The 16,569-nt window shown below is 45.1% G+C and overlaps 2 protein-coding genes across 5 annotated transcripts; both read right to left on the bottom strand.

The window, feature by feature from the left end:
- Positions 1–3,973: 3,973 nt before the first annotated feature.
- si:dkey-177p2.6 (uncharacterized protein LOC568712 homolog) lies at positions 3,974–6,823 on the bottom strand. Its single transcript, XM_037487508.2, has 2 exons — positions 6,670–6,823; positions 3,974–5,800 (listed from the first exon to the last, which is right to left on the bottom strand). The coding sequence occupies exon 2, from the start codon at positions 5,794–5,796 to the stop codon at positions 5,212–5,214; it is 585 nt and encodes a 194-aa protein (XP_037343405.2). The 5' UTR covers positions 5,797–5,800; positions 6,670–6,823; the 3' UTR covers positions 3,974–5,211.
- Positions 6,824–8,967: 2,144 nt separating this feature from the next.
- cdca4 (cell division cycle associated 4) lies at positions 8,968–15,407 on the bottom strand. Of its 4 annotated transcripts, none has more exons than XM_062557202.1 (2): positions 15,235–15,407; positions 8,968–11,989 (listed from the first exon to the last, which is right to left on the bottom strand). In XM_062557202.1, the coding sequence occupies exon 2, from the start codon at positions 11,580–11,582 to the stop codon at positions 10,596–10,598; it is 987 nt and encodes a 328-aa protein (XP_062413186.1). In that variant the 5' UTR covers positions 11,583–11,989; positions 15,235–15,407; the 3' UTR covers positions 8,968–10,595. The 4 variants fall into 4 exon arrangements, with proteins under 4 accessions (XP_062413186.1, XP_037342325.2, XP_037342326.2 ...); XM_037486428.2 differs by having other exon boundaries at positions 8,968–11,986; XM_037486429.2 differs by having other exon boundaries at positions 8,968–11,525.
- Positions 15,408–16,569: the final 1,162 nt, after the last annotated feature.

Below are 16,569 nucleotides of genomic sequence, written 5' to 3'. Positions count from 1 at the left end.
CCTGATTCTGATTCGTTTATCCAATGGCTCTTCCAGCTCCCTTTTCTTTTTCATTTTATCATTTTATAAAATCTGCATTAATGTGATAACGAGCACGGACGAGATGATCCCTCTGCTTCTTCCTTCTTGGCTGCGCGCTCACGAGGTGACGCAGCATTTTGTTCTGGCTCGAGTTCAGAAAACATTCAAACAAACCCTAAATCGATGTGTGGCTCGAGGGAAAAAAATTCACAACGTGCTGAACTGCGCTATTTTCTTTAAGCGGGCGAACGGTTCATCAATTCCATGTTCAATCATTTCCGCATCACGTTACGTTTATTTAAAGGAGGGTTACGTGAGAATGCTGGAAGACAAGAGGACACGATCGAGAACAACGTGCGCATCAACTCCAGCGTCTGGAAAAAGGCCGATTGTGCTGTTCTGTGGTTTGTTGCTCAGGTTACACGACGCCGCGACCTTCAGAAAGTTCCTATTTATTACGTTTTTCTATTATCAATCCCTGTGTCCCACTGTCCCACTGTGTCCCACTGTGTCCCTCAGTGTCCACTGTGTCCCTCAGTGTCCACTGTGTCCACTGCACCTTCCAGATGTCCTCAGTAGGATTCACTCCTCATCCATCTGATGATTACATCAGGCCCTTATTGTCCCATAAAGGTCAGTTTTATCAAACACAGTTTTATTATTGTTTCTGTAAATGAACAGTGAACACGTCCAATCACGCGCACGCGTCCAATCACGTGCGCTCACATCTAACGTCCAATCACGGTGACAGTTGAGGAACCTGCAAGCGGTGAGGGTCGCGACCCCGTGGGAAGTGTGAGAGCGCTCCGGTTCCCAGAGAAGTGCATCACGTGAGCATTGGGTTCCACAAGGACACACACACACACACACACATGCACATACCATACTTTTACACGGTGATGCGGGGCGCATCGTTACTGTTGGAATGTCGGCGGGACTGTGAGGGATCGATGCGCTGCGCCGGAGTCACGCTGATAGGACGATGATTTGTGCGCACACACACACACACATGCACGCACACACACCTGCTCACTAGAGTTGACTGCAGGGCAACCCGAACCAATTAAGACACAGGGTGACGTGTGTCAACAAGCTAAACGTTGTTGGTCCGCTGAGATTCTCCCAAATTCAATAGAGGTGACTTTTACAGAAACCAATTTTCTGCACAATCACTGCAATCAAGTTTTTTCTGACTCAAAAAATCCAGCAGTACTTAAAAAGTTACGAGGGTTGTCTGGTCTTCATCACACAGCGATGTTGCACAACAAAATGCATATGAGGTCAACACAGAAAGGCCTTTCGTCATCAAACCACCACGCGTCCACACATCTCCACTACTGAGCCGTGAACACACTGAAGCAGCTTCATCTTGAGGGAAACAAGCACCAGCAGCGTGAAATGTAGATGTTCTCGTGTCTTCATGGGAGATCTGATGGTCCGCAGATGTTCAGAGCGCCGCAGTGACGTCCTTTGGCTTTAACCCGTCGCTCCGACCGTGTGTGAAATCAATCACAAATACCTTCACTTTAAAGGTAAACCAGTGGGTCACGTCTGCATCGCACTGTTGTTCTCGCCTGGTGTTCGACCTGCAGCTGTGAGGTTGCCGGTTGAAATCCCCACTCAGACGGGAAGAGCTGCAGAGTCACGGTGTGGATTTCGCAACAGGGCGTTTCCTGCTGAGGGTAAATAAAATACCTCAAGAAGTGTCCGGGGGGGGGTGGGGGGTGATGCTTGTGTTGCACAGACAGACACAACCTGTAATGTGATGGAATGTTTTATTCCAAACAGGAGGATTTACTGCTAAGCATCCCATTACGGAGGGTTTCACAACAATTTGCACCACCAAGATGAAGGAACGTGTGCAGAAGAAGAAGAAGAAGAGCAGAAAACGTTGGATTTATTCATGAATTCATGAACATTCATGAACATTCCTGACATTCCTGACCACTTAGAAGCAGCAACAAGCCTGTGAACCAGTCCTCACTACGCTCTGCTGCGCGTCCACAGCGCGTTCAGGACGAGTTGTTACAGTAACAGAGGCACGGATGATGATGATGATGTGTGAAGGTACCGTGAAGTACTTTTGCTCTGTAACATCTAAACATCTGGAACTAAAGAGCACTGCAGGGATTGAGGGCAAATGCGAGGTTTTATGGTTCACAATGACGATGTTTAATTGAAAGGTCGAATATCTGTAAATCAATGTAAAACATACATGTTGGAGGGGACACGCGTGTGTCTCATCTGCATGTGAATGAGTTACATATTATATATATATAGATATATAGATATATCTATATATATATACATTACCCACATTTAGAATTGATTTAGAGATGATTAAATTAAGAGAAGAAGAGCGCAGTCGTATGCTGATGGTTCCGTCTAGTTCAGGGAGTCCCCATAATCATCATCATCATCACCATCATCACCATCATGGGTTGATTCTTCTTTCTACTGAAAACTCTTCTCGTGGTTAGAAAGTGAAACCCTGACCTGCAGAGTGGGTTGAGTGCCACTAAACGACTGTAAATCACTGAAGATAAAGTCCAATGATACAATAATGATATGAAGCCCGTCCCGTGTCCTGTGTCCTGTGTCCTGTGTCCCGTGTCCCGTGTCCCGTGTCCCCGGGTCAAACAGGAAGCGCCGCGGCCTCAAAAACAACACGCAGCACGTGATTAGCGGGATGAAATGCGTTTCTGCTGGGGCGGCGTGTAAATCACTTACATGTGATCAGATATCAGATGTCATCAGGGCTCACGGATGCACATTCCCACATCTGGGCACATCAGGAGAGACAAAGATTTCATTCATGTTGTTATTTGTTGTTGCTTCTTACTCATCCGACAAGGACTCATGTTTGTGTGTTTATTCATTTCATTCTGTGTTCTGTGTTTTCAGTTAAGTTTAAGGTCTCTATTCTTTTAAAAGGTTCCCTGTTTTGAGGGATTAGTGGAACACAATCAATAAGCCGTTGATGCTAAATTCCAGTTTCTTGGTTTTGAATATATTTGATTTTGATTTTACGTGGTACTACATCAATAACAAAAGGAGCCGTTTGGCAGAACCACACCATGAAACCAGTGAGATACATTGTTATCTGAAGGAGAGATTGTAATTCATTTTAATTAACATGTCGTGTACAGTGGGGCTGGTTGAACATACATTACGTAAAGATGTATCAGATGCTACGTGTTAGCAGATAAATAACGTCTGACATGAATTATACAGAAGCAAATGTTATTTAGCTCCTCTGGACACGGCTTGTTTGGACTGAGCTTTTATATTGTATTTTTATATTTCATATAATTCACATTAGTTCTCTTGTCTTCCGCTGCTGTGAGCTGTGGTTTTCAGAAGTCATCTGTGCTGAGTCAGCAGAAGCCTCTGCAGCACTCTGGCGGCTGCCATGACGTCATTGGACAGGGGGGGGGGTGACGTCACCCTCAATTCATGTCCTCTCAGCAACCATCTCCAGACGAAATACTTATCTTTTTTTATCATATTAAATACTGCTTCCACAAGAAGGGGTCAATACTGTAATAAAAACACACACACACACACACACACACACACGTGTCATGCTTCCTGTCAGCTCACACCTGTTCAGTGACACCAGGGGGCAGCCTCGGCTTCCTTTTGGCTCCTTTGGAAACATGTAGCAGGGAGATTTCGGCCTGAGCTCAGCCTGCCAGGCTGTGTGCCGGTAAAGAGCCGGTAAGGAGCCGGTAAAGAGCCGGTAAGGAGCCGGTAACGCGTTTCTACACGTTTAATCACGTTTGAATGAATTAAGATAGGGTGTGAAATTAGAGTAGGTATGCATGGGGGGGGGGGAGGGCTGTATGGCATGTTTTGTGAGACATTTACTAATTGGTCTTGAGTCTACTGTAATCTGCATGTGACGTTTGCCCCCCCCCCCCCATCATCATTACATAATGAGATCAAAAGACTCACACAAGGCATTTTGGGTATTTTTACTGTATTATTAAATAAACATTTTAAAATCTTCCACAAAAAATACAATACATTATTATTGATCATCTTGCTGCCTTCAGTAATAATAATAATAATAATTACAGCAGTTTAATGCTCAGTTATAAATAATGCTGAAGCTTGTTTTTACTCTGTCCCTCTGACGCATCACACAAACTGAGCTGTGGTTTTTATCTCCATATTTCTGAGGAACAAAATCGAGATACTGGAGAAGCGCTTCGCTCCTCTCCCCTGATTGGTCAGCGGGCTGAGTCCGGGCAAAACACCTTATAAGCCCTTCCCACTGGACAGGTGACGCAAGCTGCATCGAGCTGCATCCTCCTCCTTCTCTTCTCTCCTCTTTCCCTCCCTCCTTCTGTCTATCGGGAGGCAGAACCACAAAAAGAGGAGGTGGAACATCTCTTGACGGGCTGCAGGGAGCATGAAGACAACGAAACGTCTCATAAAAATCCACCTCTGACGTGGAGTTCTGAGAGCTGGGACTGAGATGACATTGCTGGTTAAAACACATGTTGTGTGCACTTTATAAACCGTGGATACGAGCTGCCGCGAAGGATGAACTTCTGTGGAAGGAGGACTGTAAACAGAATCTGGATCATAAGTTACACACACACACACACACACACACACAAACAACTCCTTCATTTCATTCATGAATAAAATTAGACGACCACCCATTGTACATAAACGTGGACTTGGTTCTTCTTTGGCTGAGCCAGGTCCCCCCCGGTTCATCTCCACCAGCTTAAAGCACGTGGTGCTGATAGTAAAACAAGGAGACCTCCTGGCGGACCCGAGCTCGCTGCCTCTCAAGTAGTTCAAAGGGATTTCTGGTGTTTGGAGCTTCGACTCCTTCCAGTCGCGTCTCATCTGCTTTTTACTACAGGATTATTGACTCGGGGCTCAAAGCACCAGCTGCAGCTGCAAAAGTTGTTCTCTTTCGTTTGTTAAAAATATGAATTTGAACAAGAATACTCGAAAACATTTAAATCCACTGAGATTTGTAGAAAAATATCTGTATGTGCCTCTATAACCAGAAACGATATAAAATCAGTTCCCATGAGGTTCCTCATCTTCAGCCATCAATACTTTGTGTCCACATAACTCCAGGTTTTCTATGAATTAGTGTGAAAAATTCATTTCAATCATCAGCCGACGGATCGTCAAAAGGTCAAAGGTCACGCCGCCCTTCAATCAGGACTTCACCAGGATCTCCATGATGTGGTCCAGCTCGTTCAGGTCCATCAGGCGCGAGTGGAGGCTCGCGGGGGGGCCCGTCTTCGCGTCCTCGTCCGCCCACAGCGACACGCCGAGGGGCCACGGCGAGCCAGTCGCCGCCGCCGCCACCGCCGCCCAGCAGGACGGCAGCTCGGTGGTCTCGAACATCGACGTGTCGATGTCCTCGAAGATGTCCATGTCCAGGGCGAGGTCGCCGAGGTAGCCCATGGCGCTCGCCGCGTCGCTGACGGCGGCGGCCGGCGCTGACCTCTGCTGCTCCGGCTCCTGGGAGCAGCACTCCGGGGGCGGGCCGGAGCACGCGGGGCACGCCGCCGCCCCCCCGTCGCTCTGCATGTCCTCCTGGATCTGCCGCAGCGTGTTGGCGAGCAGCACGGAGCGCCGCAGGCTGGGCTCGGCGCCGGCCTGGTGGCCCTGGAGCTTCTCCATGCACAGGCCCAGCAGGCGCTGGCGCTGCAGCAGGCGGCTCATGTCGGGTTGGGGCCCGGCCTCCGGCTCCTCCTCCGAGCAGCTCCGCTTCCTCTTCACCCCGCGACCCAACATGGACCTACAGGTGCACGCGCAGGTGAACAAATGCACGAGACTCATATTAATATCTTTGAACAACATTCTGTGGACCTGCATCATCATTCAATTGTTTCCTTGATGAATCCGTATTCAAACGTACATACGTGTGATTGTGTGTTTGATGTGTTTATGATCACAGGTGTGGATGAGATGGTTGTGTTCATTTTCATTTCATTTTGTTGCAATATTCATGTCGTGAGACTAGTTTTCGGTTTGGAAAAAAAACGATTTAAACAAAAGTAAAACAAAAGATTTGCTCATTTATGCTCTAAACTTCTGTTTAAACAATTAATTGATACATTTTCTGTAGATCTATTAATGTAAAGTCAGGCTTTCTGTCGGCTTAACTAAAATTTAGTTTTATAAAATAAAGAGTTGGTTTCCGTTTTTTTTCTTCCTTTAAGAGGTTCGAGATGTTTCATCTGCTGTGACTCACTGGGAGAGACTTTACTCGTCCATCCAGAGTCTGTGACTACGAGTCCTTGACTTACTTTGACGTTCTTCTCTATTTAAAGTTTTCCCAAATAACAAACGTCTCTACAAGAAGCCTTATTTGATGAGTTTAAAGACATTTTTTATTAAACAGTTCAGTCTTATTTAACAGAGGGACGAATTACTAAACGACGTTAATTACACGATTGAATAACATATTCCCACGATTAATTTTAATAATAATTTAAAGTAACGTCAGTATAAAAAAGAATAACGTCACTGCCTCTTACTTTATCGCGACCCCTTCAGGGACTCGAGGGGGGGGGGGGGCAAACACCGGCGCCGACTAAACCAAATGTAACGAGAGAACAAGTCGACATTTCGGGTGATTAGTTCAAAACCGGGCTAAATTACTACCTTTCGTGCCCTCGCGAAGTGTCATGAAGCGCGAGAATCCGTCGCGTCTGCGGTTCCGGCTCGTCTCTTCGTCGCCGCGTTCTTCCGCTATGGAACCCGGGGACAAGATGAGGAATGCTCGGTCTACCGCTCAGCTGCGACGAGGGGGGAGGGAAGGGGGGAGCTGGTGGGGGAAAACGAGGGAGGAGGCAGCCGATTGGTCTGTTTCGCCGCCAATCAAAAACTCCGCCCCCGCCGCCCCATGGGGCAGCCAATGCGCGGCACGGTGTTCCGACAAGACGACGAGCTGCCGCTGCGTTCACGTGCGGCTCGGAAAGGATAACATTGGGGCACACGTGATTGGTGATCGAGGGACATTTGAATTTTGAATATGAAACGGTACATTTTGTATAGCAGGTGATACAGTGAGAATATAAATCCGTATTGTGGTATTAAATACTGGTTACTACAAACACTCAAACAGACAGCATCGTAGTTTGTAACCTGGAGCACTACAATAACACGGTTGATCTTAATAAACTAGAAGACCAGTGTTATCGGTGAAACATACTCAAAGTGTGCGTTTAAATGCGCATCACGCAGAAAAATGCCCCAACTGCATAATATATCCCAAACTGATCAAATGTTTTTGGTTTCTTAATCTAAAAAGTAAATCGTAGCTGTTGCCAATATTTCCCTCTTAAATGAAACCGAATAAAAGTGTGACAACATGCAATTTGAACAGTGCCTGAGTAAATGTACTTAGTTATTTTCCACCACCTTAAAAAAATACGGGTGAGCACATGAAGGCAGCATTTTAAAGAGACAGATGACTCAGAGAGAAGGAGGGGGGCGGGGGCGGGGTGCGACGTCACAGGAAAAGTGGGGGAGGGAAAACACCAAATAAGGAAACTCTCCATTCACGTTTTCAGCCTCGCGCTAAACTTCTTTCCTCTTCTTCTTTTTACATGAACAGAAACTGAACACACGCCGCATCACCAGATCACACACATTTTCATTTGTTCTTCGAATAAAAGACACAAATTGTGATTTGTCTTTACACCACTGCTTTGTCCAGGCAGGTCTTCTCCAATTAAGGGTTTGTTGCTCAATAATAAGTGCAAGTGTTCTCTTGAAGTTTATGAGTGTGTGAAACTCTGAAAACATTGCACCAGTTTTCTGCTTTTCATTTACTGTTTTTTATGTTTGCTGCTTTTTTTAAGACACTGTCACCAATGACCCCCCCCTCTCGCTCTCTTTTTCGCTGAGTCACCCAGAGGCCATTAATCTCTAGCTGTGGCCGTGCGGCGGCCAGCACTTCATGAAGCATCGTCTTTGACTGCGTGGAGGGTTCCAATAATGAAGAGCAGCATTCATGGTTCCCCCCCCAATTCGTCGTTCCGCGCGTGAAGGAACATTCCGAGGGCCTCCTGGTCGGCTCGAAGTCGTTGCACACGGCGTGTAGCGTTGTTGTCGTCGCGAGGGCGTCAAGGGGGCAAAGGTGGAGGCTCGTCTCATTGCTGGGGTTACAAACACAGCGGTTGCCGTCGCAGTGCCCTTGAGCAAGGCACAAAAAGGCCTCCGGGTCTTACCTCACCCGCCCAGCAGCAGCGGAGACATGTTCTGAGGATGGAGCTAGGTTGAGGCGTTGGAAAGACTCTCAATCCGGATGCAGGCGTGTTGGTCCGATTTCAGCCGTACACACCTCCCATTTACAGTGGTTCTGATCCAACACGTGAGCCATTGGTTGGTGGACGTTTTGACGCCTCAGGTACCTGCCAATCACAGTAGGCCCCGCCCTAAAGCATACCCGGATTTCACACTAGGAAAACCTACTAGATAATTTCATTTTTCTGCTAATATATGCTATTGCTATACCCACTGGGCCAAATATAGATGTATATGCATTACTTGGCGTTGTATGAGGGCGCCTGTATGGATGAGATATGAGTGCCATCATTGTTGGTCTGGCTTAGTCTGAACAGTGTCCAATAGAAGCAGGTTAAAAAGGGTGAGGCTGGTGAGGACCGTTCGAAGCTTTGACATTTGCTGCATAGAGCTTCATTGTTTAAAAGTCTAAACTATTAAAATCAAATGAACGAGGCTCTGTTTCACTGGCAAAGCTTCGTAAATATGACATGGGATAAAATTACGAAAGCCCCATTTCTTATGGTTAAGATTTGTCTGGTTTTGGTCTTTTTAGCGAGCATCAATAAGATTAAAATAACATCTATTGTCAAGGTCTCGAATCAAAAAAGGTGAAAACTGGTCTTTAAGGTTAAAGATTCCTCCCAAAAAACGTTGCAAATCAACACAATGAATAGTTGCACCTTTTATTATAAAAAATATTTACAAAGATGCTACAATGTTTTTTCCTTGATATAAAAAAATGCATACATTTTACAACGGTAATTAGTCTTTGAAGTTCTAGCTCCCATTTAGACCAGAGTGACATCCTTCAGGAGTGTTGTGGTAAGGTATTAAGCGTGTCGTAATACTGTATTTTTGTCAATACATTGTTTTGCCTGAGTTAAATCTCTTCATCACGATAAGGAACAATTTTGAAAAATGCATTTGATTTTCCACATCTTTAGGAGAAAGGCAACTGTTTGCATAAAGGAATTAAAGGACATTTGAGTCGTATACAATCATTTTGAAACACGTATGACAGAGCTGCATAGTGATTTGAATAGTAACCCGGATATTATTATTATTACTACGGATAATAATAATAATAATAATAATAAAAAGTGAGGAATAAATAGGTACTGCATTAAAAACGGAGGGCAAAATTTGGATAAATATAATTTCGTCAGGCCTCATGGTTGATTTGATACGTCAATATGGCATGTCTGTACCTAGATATAATAAATACAATAAATAAAACAATAAATTAGATTGTGCTAACACACAGAACTCTTCACTTGTTGTTCTAACAAAATGAGAGAAAGAAATATGGCTTCTTGATGCAGTTATCACCCCGGGGTTTCTCCAAATGCTTTCAGGAAAAAGCTGTTGTTGTTATTATTAGATCCGTATGTATAGCAGGGCAGGGGACTGACCAGGAACCAGGTGTGGTTGCAAAGGCCCCCGCCCTGCATAAAGCTTTTGAGAAAATGAAAGAACAGCGCCTCAAAAAAGATGCAACAATACCAGTCCTGACACCGGTTACAGTCGACTTGTTATACCAAACCACGGGAAGACACGGTCTCGAGTCTGGCTACATTAAAATCTTAAAAACCGCCTGGAAGGGAAAAATAATAATATCAAAATGATACTTGCAAAATCCCCCCAGCTGTATAATGCAAAAAATATATTTCTATATACACATACGTACATATACATATATTCCATTCATAATTGCTCAAATCTTTAGGAAAATATGCATTGATTCATAGATTTGGATTTACAATTTGTTCTGTTTCGGATGCTTGTAGTGTGATGAATCGTTCCTCAGTCCATGTTACAATAAATAGAAATGGACCAAATGGCGGAATACGACCAGAAGGAGCTAGTATGACAGAATGTATGACAGACGTAAACATGGAAAGTACGTAAATAAGAATGCATCATGGTATAGGTAATTTATCTCCTCACAGGTCGTGAAGTTTTGGATTTCATCAACAAAGTAGCAAACTAACCGCTTCGCCCCGAAGGCCAGCGCGTCTAGAGAATCCCCAAATTTATTCATTTTAACGTCGCTACTTTTACTGCCAATTCCATGTTTTGTTTAAATAAAAGATGACGGTCCCAAAAGCAGCTGCCGACTTGCCCAAGAGGCCGTTAGCACAAAATCTACGTGGCTCCCCTAATTTCCCACCTCGCTCCAAAACCATTCAACAATCTCCTGGTGTAACAATACCACGTACAGAACATGCACATGTGTACTGTGCATAGTCTGGAAAGAGTCTGAGGGACAGGTACAGGCCAGAGGAATGTTCTGAGTTTCAGGATCCTACTATGATCTCCATGATGTGGTCCAGTTCGTTCAGGTCTGACCTGCAGCTCGAGCTGGAGCTGAGGGCCGTGGGCCCGTGGGAGGAAAGGCTCTCCAGCAGATCATAAGGCCCCATCTTGGGGGCGCTCTGCATGCCCGTCAGCACCGTGTCGAGGTCATAGTACGACGGGTCTACGTCGGAAAACAGTTCCTCCAGCGCGGGGTCAGGGGGCGGCGCCGGGTGCTTGATCTCAAAAGTCCCAAAAACCTGCTCCCCTGTCCTGGAGTCTGGGCTCAGGTGGTCCCGGTCCCCCTCCTCCCCCTCTGACACGCAGTCCTCGCTGTCGTCGTCTTCATCCTCCTCGCACTCGCCGTCTTCCTCGTCCTCCCAGCAGGGCCCCATGACGAAAGGACCTGCCAGGTAGGAGGCGGAGGAGGACAGCTGGGGGGAGACGGGCGACAGAGTGGACATGGTGACCTCTGTCTCCACGTCTCCCTCCATCACCACCTCCTCTGCATGGTAGCCTTCCCCCAGGCCCGCCGCCGAGAAGGGCTTCGGGCTCTGGCCGGCCTGAGCCGCCGCGTCCGTCTGCCGGCACAGCACCTCGGTGGCCACCAGGCGGTCCGTGGGACACTGGGCCGCCGCCAGGGCCTGGGTCATTATCTGCCAGGTGCCGTCCTGGGTCATCTCCTCTTGGATCTGCCGCACCGTGTTGGCGATGAGCACCGAGCGGCACAGGTTGGGCTCCACCAGCATGTGGCAGAGCTGCAGCTTGATCAGCGACATGTCGAGCAGCGACTGCCGCTGCAGGCTGTAAGAGGACGTCAGCGACCGGGCCGCCGCGGACGGGGCCACCGGGGCCTGGTCGCCGCTGGAGACCGCCTCCTCCCCGGAGTCGGAGAACTTGCGCTTGGTGCCCTTCGGGAACATGGTGTCTCTCTGTGGCAACGGCGAGGAGAAAGGACACACAGTCAAATATCTGACACTTCTGAGCATCAGCTAATTTATCACACTGACAAAGACACAAAAAAATGTTCTGAGTTCACTAGCTAAGATCATAGTGAAAAGAATAAGTGACATGTAATTAATGATCTAACTGTGTCATGTGGTGAGGCTATGTGGCGTGTTATTTGTGTATGGACATGAGGCAGCTAGGGCTACAATCTGCTCAACAGCAGCTGTGACTTTATGAAACAAACTCTTTATGGACTACAGTAAACAGTAAATTGTTTGTTGTAGTTTTTTCTTAAAGTTGGCTATACCTTTCCTGTTGAGAGGCACAGGCAATAGCAATGCAGCGCGGTCCCGGCTGCAACGCTTCAAGTACTTTTGTACGAGCGACAAGCAGCTTTTGTTCAGCACCATTTCTGCCCATTTTAGGCCAGTCTGAAGCAAGACTCCTGCTGGGCGGAACAACCACACTTTTAACAGACCACTGAGCCACCGAAAATAGCATGGTTACCAGCTGAATGCAAACGCTGCATCAAAGTAAGCGCGGACCAGAGAGACCTCTGTCAGAAAAACAAACACAGCACTCAAGTTACATGATCAGTGCACTTCAATTCTTTCCCACTGCCACCTGTGATCAATGAGGTGCTTTTAAGGGATAAAGGGGACAAGAATGACAAATAAAAGCATTTACAGTATCACAGTACAATATACCACCACGGACCACTAAAATGTACAATGGATAGCAGATTTCCGGGTCTACAAACAGGCGTGCAAGCACGCACACACACACACACACACACACACACACACACACACCAAAAACTAGTAGAACGAGATTTTCACTTTCTCTTCACTGAGGGAGGGGAAGAAAAGTAGAGTCAACTTCCTAATTACACACCGTTTGGCACACACATAGACGTCTTACAGGAACAAAACGACCCTCCTGCCAACATTAACAGCCCTCTGACTCCCCAAAATAAAACGGGATGGAGGTAAATAGAAAAATAGTGTCCGGCTGCGTCTGTATTTCTATATTTTTTTTTTTTAAACTGTTGGCAGGGCATTTGGGTGAATGACTCCACGTGGTTCAAACGTTCCATTTGTGATACATTTCTTTAAAAGATTATCACAAAAAGCAAAATACAATGGAAATAGTGCGGACACACTTTGGACTGCAGAAGCACAGCATTAGAATTTACAGAGAAGAAAGCAAACAGCAAAGAGCGGTTAACAATTTGACAAAATCTGACCACTTTCATGTGGAAACCAAAATCAAACTAAATGCAAGAAAGTGGTGTTATTGTCACAATTCACCTCAAATGAAGCAGAATGTGTTTCCAGGCAAAGATAGAGCCCTATACTCTGAAAATGACATAACATCATAACATTGTCTCACTCGGGAGTCTTGTGCAGAATTTTACAGCCAAAAACTAGGATGACGGAAACATACTTTTACATTGAATCAACATATAACTCAAAAGGTAGTGAATCCTAATTGGAGATTGAATATAACCTACACTTAAGGATTCAATAGTTACTGCCTTCCTTTTCACATTGATTAAAGTCCTCGCCTGATTGATCAGATGAATTATATACCCAGACCAAAAAGAAGTGGATCGAATGTACAGGTGTTTGGGACCCTTCACTTTCTGGGAGTCCTCGCTTGCAACGTTTGGCACTAATATTTCCTGACAATAGGAAAAAGAATTTATGAAAGTGCCCCAAGATCTAAAATACAAAAGGGTGAGAAAGCAAAGCCTGACACGTGTCGTCTTCTTTTGTGAATGGCCCCTGTTAAACAAGACAGACACTGGAGACCACTAGCTCCTTTTAAGGAAAAACCATAACGTGTAAAAGAAAATATGAAACGCAACAGGGAAGACCTACAACCTGGGAGAAAGCACACTGCACAGTGAGGAACAGTTTGGGACATTACAGTTGTTTCTTTACAAGTAAATATGGATAAAATGGGGTTTTAATCAATGTATAGTTCAGCATTTTGGGGTTAAATCTCAATTATTGTACTTTGAGATTGATTTAATCGCAAATCTGGATCACTCTGATGTTGCACCTGTAGCAGACACATGTAAACCGTACATAACAAGGATGCATTAATTAGCACAACCTCGGACACGGATATAGTGGGACTACAGCTACTATTTCACTAAACTAATCAAAAGATTTACACCCTCTTGAACAAAACAATAATCACAAAACACTATGACAGATAATGTAAAACAATTTACATCAATAACTACAGCCTGGAGGTTTTCAAAGACTAAAAACTTTATTGTGCATGTTTATTGAGTGCCTACACATCAGTCACATCATTTTCGTTGACTCTATACATTGCACAATATTCTTTCTAAGTCACGTGTAACTTTGAACATTCCAAATTAACTGGACCTGATATTTCATTTCGAAAACATTTTATTTTACACATTTTTACCGTACATTTTACAGTTATTTTCTATACGTATTTCTTAAATAAGTACCGCTTGCTTTTTGTCGCGCACCAAAAACTCTAAAATTACTAAAGTTGACAAATCCACTTAAAGGCAGCCGCTAATGACCTGGTTGTGATTAGCGGCTGCCTTTAGAATGAACTGATTTTAAAAGACAAACGTTGTATGAGCCAGATGGTTTAACTGTAGTGATTGAGCTTCACATATTGTCGCAACGTAAAACAATAAATCATAGAAACCTACACAATTGTTAATTTAAAAAAAAGGACAGGAGTCGATTTTGAGAGATTGAGTCACTGTTTCAGGATTGAACAAGAAGATGCTGACACACATGAACAAAAACGTGTCTATCAGGAAATGAGTAAAAGGGGGAAATGAAAAAAAGTATATAGAGGACAATAATCTATATATATATATATATATATATATATATATATATATATATATAAATCATACGTTGTTGTTTAAAAGAGTCACCAATAAAAGTGAGCTGTGGTATTATGCTAGGAGGCAAAGCCAAACAAAATGCAGCCTCGCTTTACGTCAATGGCTGCTAGCATGACCCATCCCCCACTGCACAGAAACCCCTCCACTCTCACGGCTCAACCCGCTCACTTTTATTTAAAAAAAAAAAAACAGCCTAAAACGCGGCGGCGGTTTGTTTTAAAACGTTTCCCCGTCGATACCGCCACGTTTACACGGTCAGCCGCCGGTTGGGAGCCGTTACCGGGCCGTTGGAGAGAGCGGCTCGGGGCCGACGGCCGTGACTGCCGCATGCTTTGTCTTTTCAGCACCACCGCCACCGAGCGACAATGAGGCCATTTTGCGCTAGTAGCTAGCCGGCTAGCTATGCTACGGGTCCGACTTTACGAGCTGCCGCTAAGCTAGCTGGGCTAGTGTGTTCGGTGGAACAAGAGGGAATTTTAAAAAGCGGCGTATCATTGGGAGGTACCAGCAGCAAAAAAAAAGCCCCGTGGCATTTGACTCAGTTTGGGCTTTTGGGTTATGAGTAACCGTAAATGAACACAAAAAATGAATGCTAGCTAGCGTAAAGCTAATTAGCCAAAAGTGCCCACCCACACATCCTCCCGAGGTCCTTCCTCCTTTCTGGTAAAAAAAAACAAGAGTTTTTTCGCTGCGGTCGGTCTGTTAATTTTCTAAAAAGAAAACAACAACAAACGCTCCCCCGGGTAGCCGGTTGAACCGACCACCGCCGGGCCGCACGTACTCACCTCGTTGTTTGTGTTATTTTACTCCCGTCTCGGTCATAGGATCGACGGCAGGGAAAGCGGAGATCAGGTTCAGATGAGATCATTCATGCCACGGCTTCAAAAAACTGAACCACCTCCGTCCTGCTGCTGCTGCTGCGGAGCGGACGGCAGGAGGGAAGTGAGGGAGGGAGGGAGGGAGGGGGAGGGGAGCGAGAGCCTGCCATATGCCCGGGATTCCTCCCTAATGGCTCCTGCTCTCCTCTGGCGGCGAGCGGCTTTTCATTTTGAAAAACAACATTAGGAGACATTAACGTATCTTAGAATATTCAGATGACTTGTTCGGCTTCTCGAATTTTACATTCAGTTGTCTTTTTTTCAACAACGAATAATTTGTCGTCAGTAATTATTCAGAACATTTCTAGAAAGTACATTTCCTCATTTTGTATTATTTATATATTTCTGTTTTAATCATAGTTTTAAAATATATATTTGCCTCTAATATGGTGACATAAATACATATTTGTAAAAATAAATATATTTTCCTAACTGAGGTCTTAAGCACATATCCCTCAGTCTCCAGTGACTCACACATCGGATATAAGTGGAACATGCCAACCACTGCAACTGGCATGTTGTTCATGAGTGGAACATGCAAACCACTGCAACTGACATGCCATTCATATGAGTGGACCATGCAAACCACTGCAACTGACAAGCCGTTGATATAAGTGGAACATGCCAACCACTGCAACTGGCATGCCGTTCATATGAGTGGAACATGCAAACCACTGCAACTGACATGCCGTTGATATAAGTGGAACATGCCAACCACTGCAACTGGCATGCCGTTCATATGAGTGGAACATGCAAACCACTGCAACTGACATGCCGTTGATAAAAGTAGAAAACGTCGATCACTAAGACTGACGTGCCGTTCATATGAGTGGAACACGTTGATCACTCTGATTGACTTGCTGTTCATATGAGGGCAACATGCTAAACACTGCAACTGACATGACGTTGATATAAGTGGAACATGCCAACCACTGCAACTGGCATGCCGTTAATAAAAGTAGAAAATGTCGATCCGTGAGACTGGCATGCCGTTCATATTAGTGGAACATGCCAACCACTGCAACTTTCGTTGTGTACCTTATCATCGTTCCTTTTACCGTAAACCATACCAACAACTTTTTACTCCGTTAATTTTTTGTGTGGTTTTTCCCATAAAATGAAAATATGAAGCGTAGCCGCTAAACCGGAAGTACGTAGATTTTCACAGTAAGAATCGACGCAACCGTCTGTAATGACAGCAGTTACCAGGGTAACAAGAGGAGAAAAGATCATTAAGGGATA

Source organism: Pungitius pungitius, chromosome 14 (assembly GCF_949316345.1).
Source record: "Pungitius pungitius chromosome 14, fPunPun2.1, whole genome shotgun sequence".
Lineage (NCBI taxonomy): Eukaryota > Metazoa > Chordata > Actinopteri > Perciformes > Gasterosteidae > Pungitius > Pungitius pungitius.
The sequence above is the reverse complement of the archived record's forward strand: the minus strand, read 5'-3'. Positions and strand labels throughout refer to the sequence as shown.

Coding starts and splice junctions, on each gene's coding strand:
- cdca4 (XM_062557202.1), bottom strand. CDS start 11,582: ATGCTCAGAAGTGTCAGATATTTGACTGTGTGTCCTTTCTCCTCGCCG.
- si:dkey-177p2.6 (XM_037487508.2), bottom strand. CDS start 5,796: ATGTTGGGTCGCGGGGTGAAGAGGAAGCGGAGCTGCTCGGAGGAGGAG.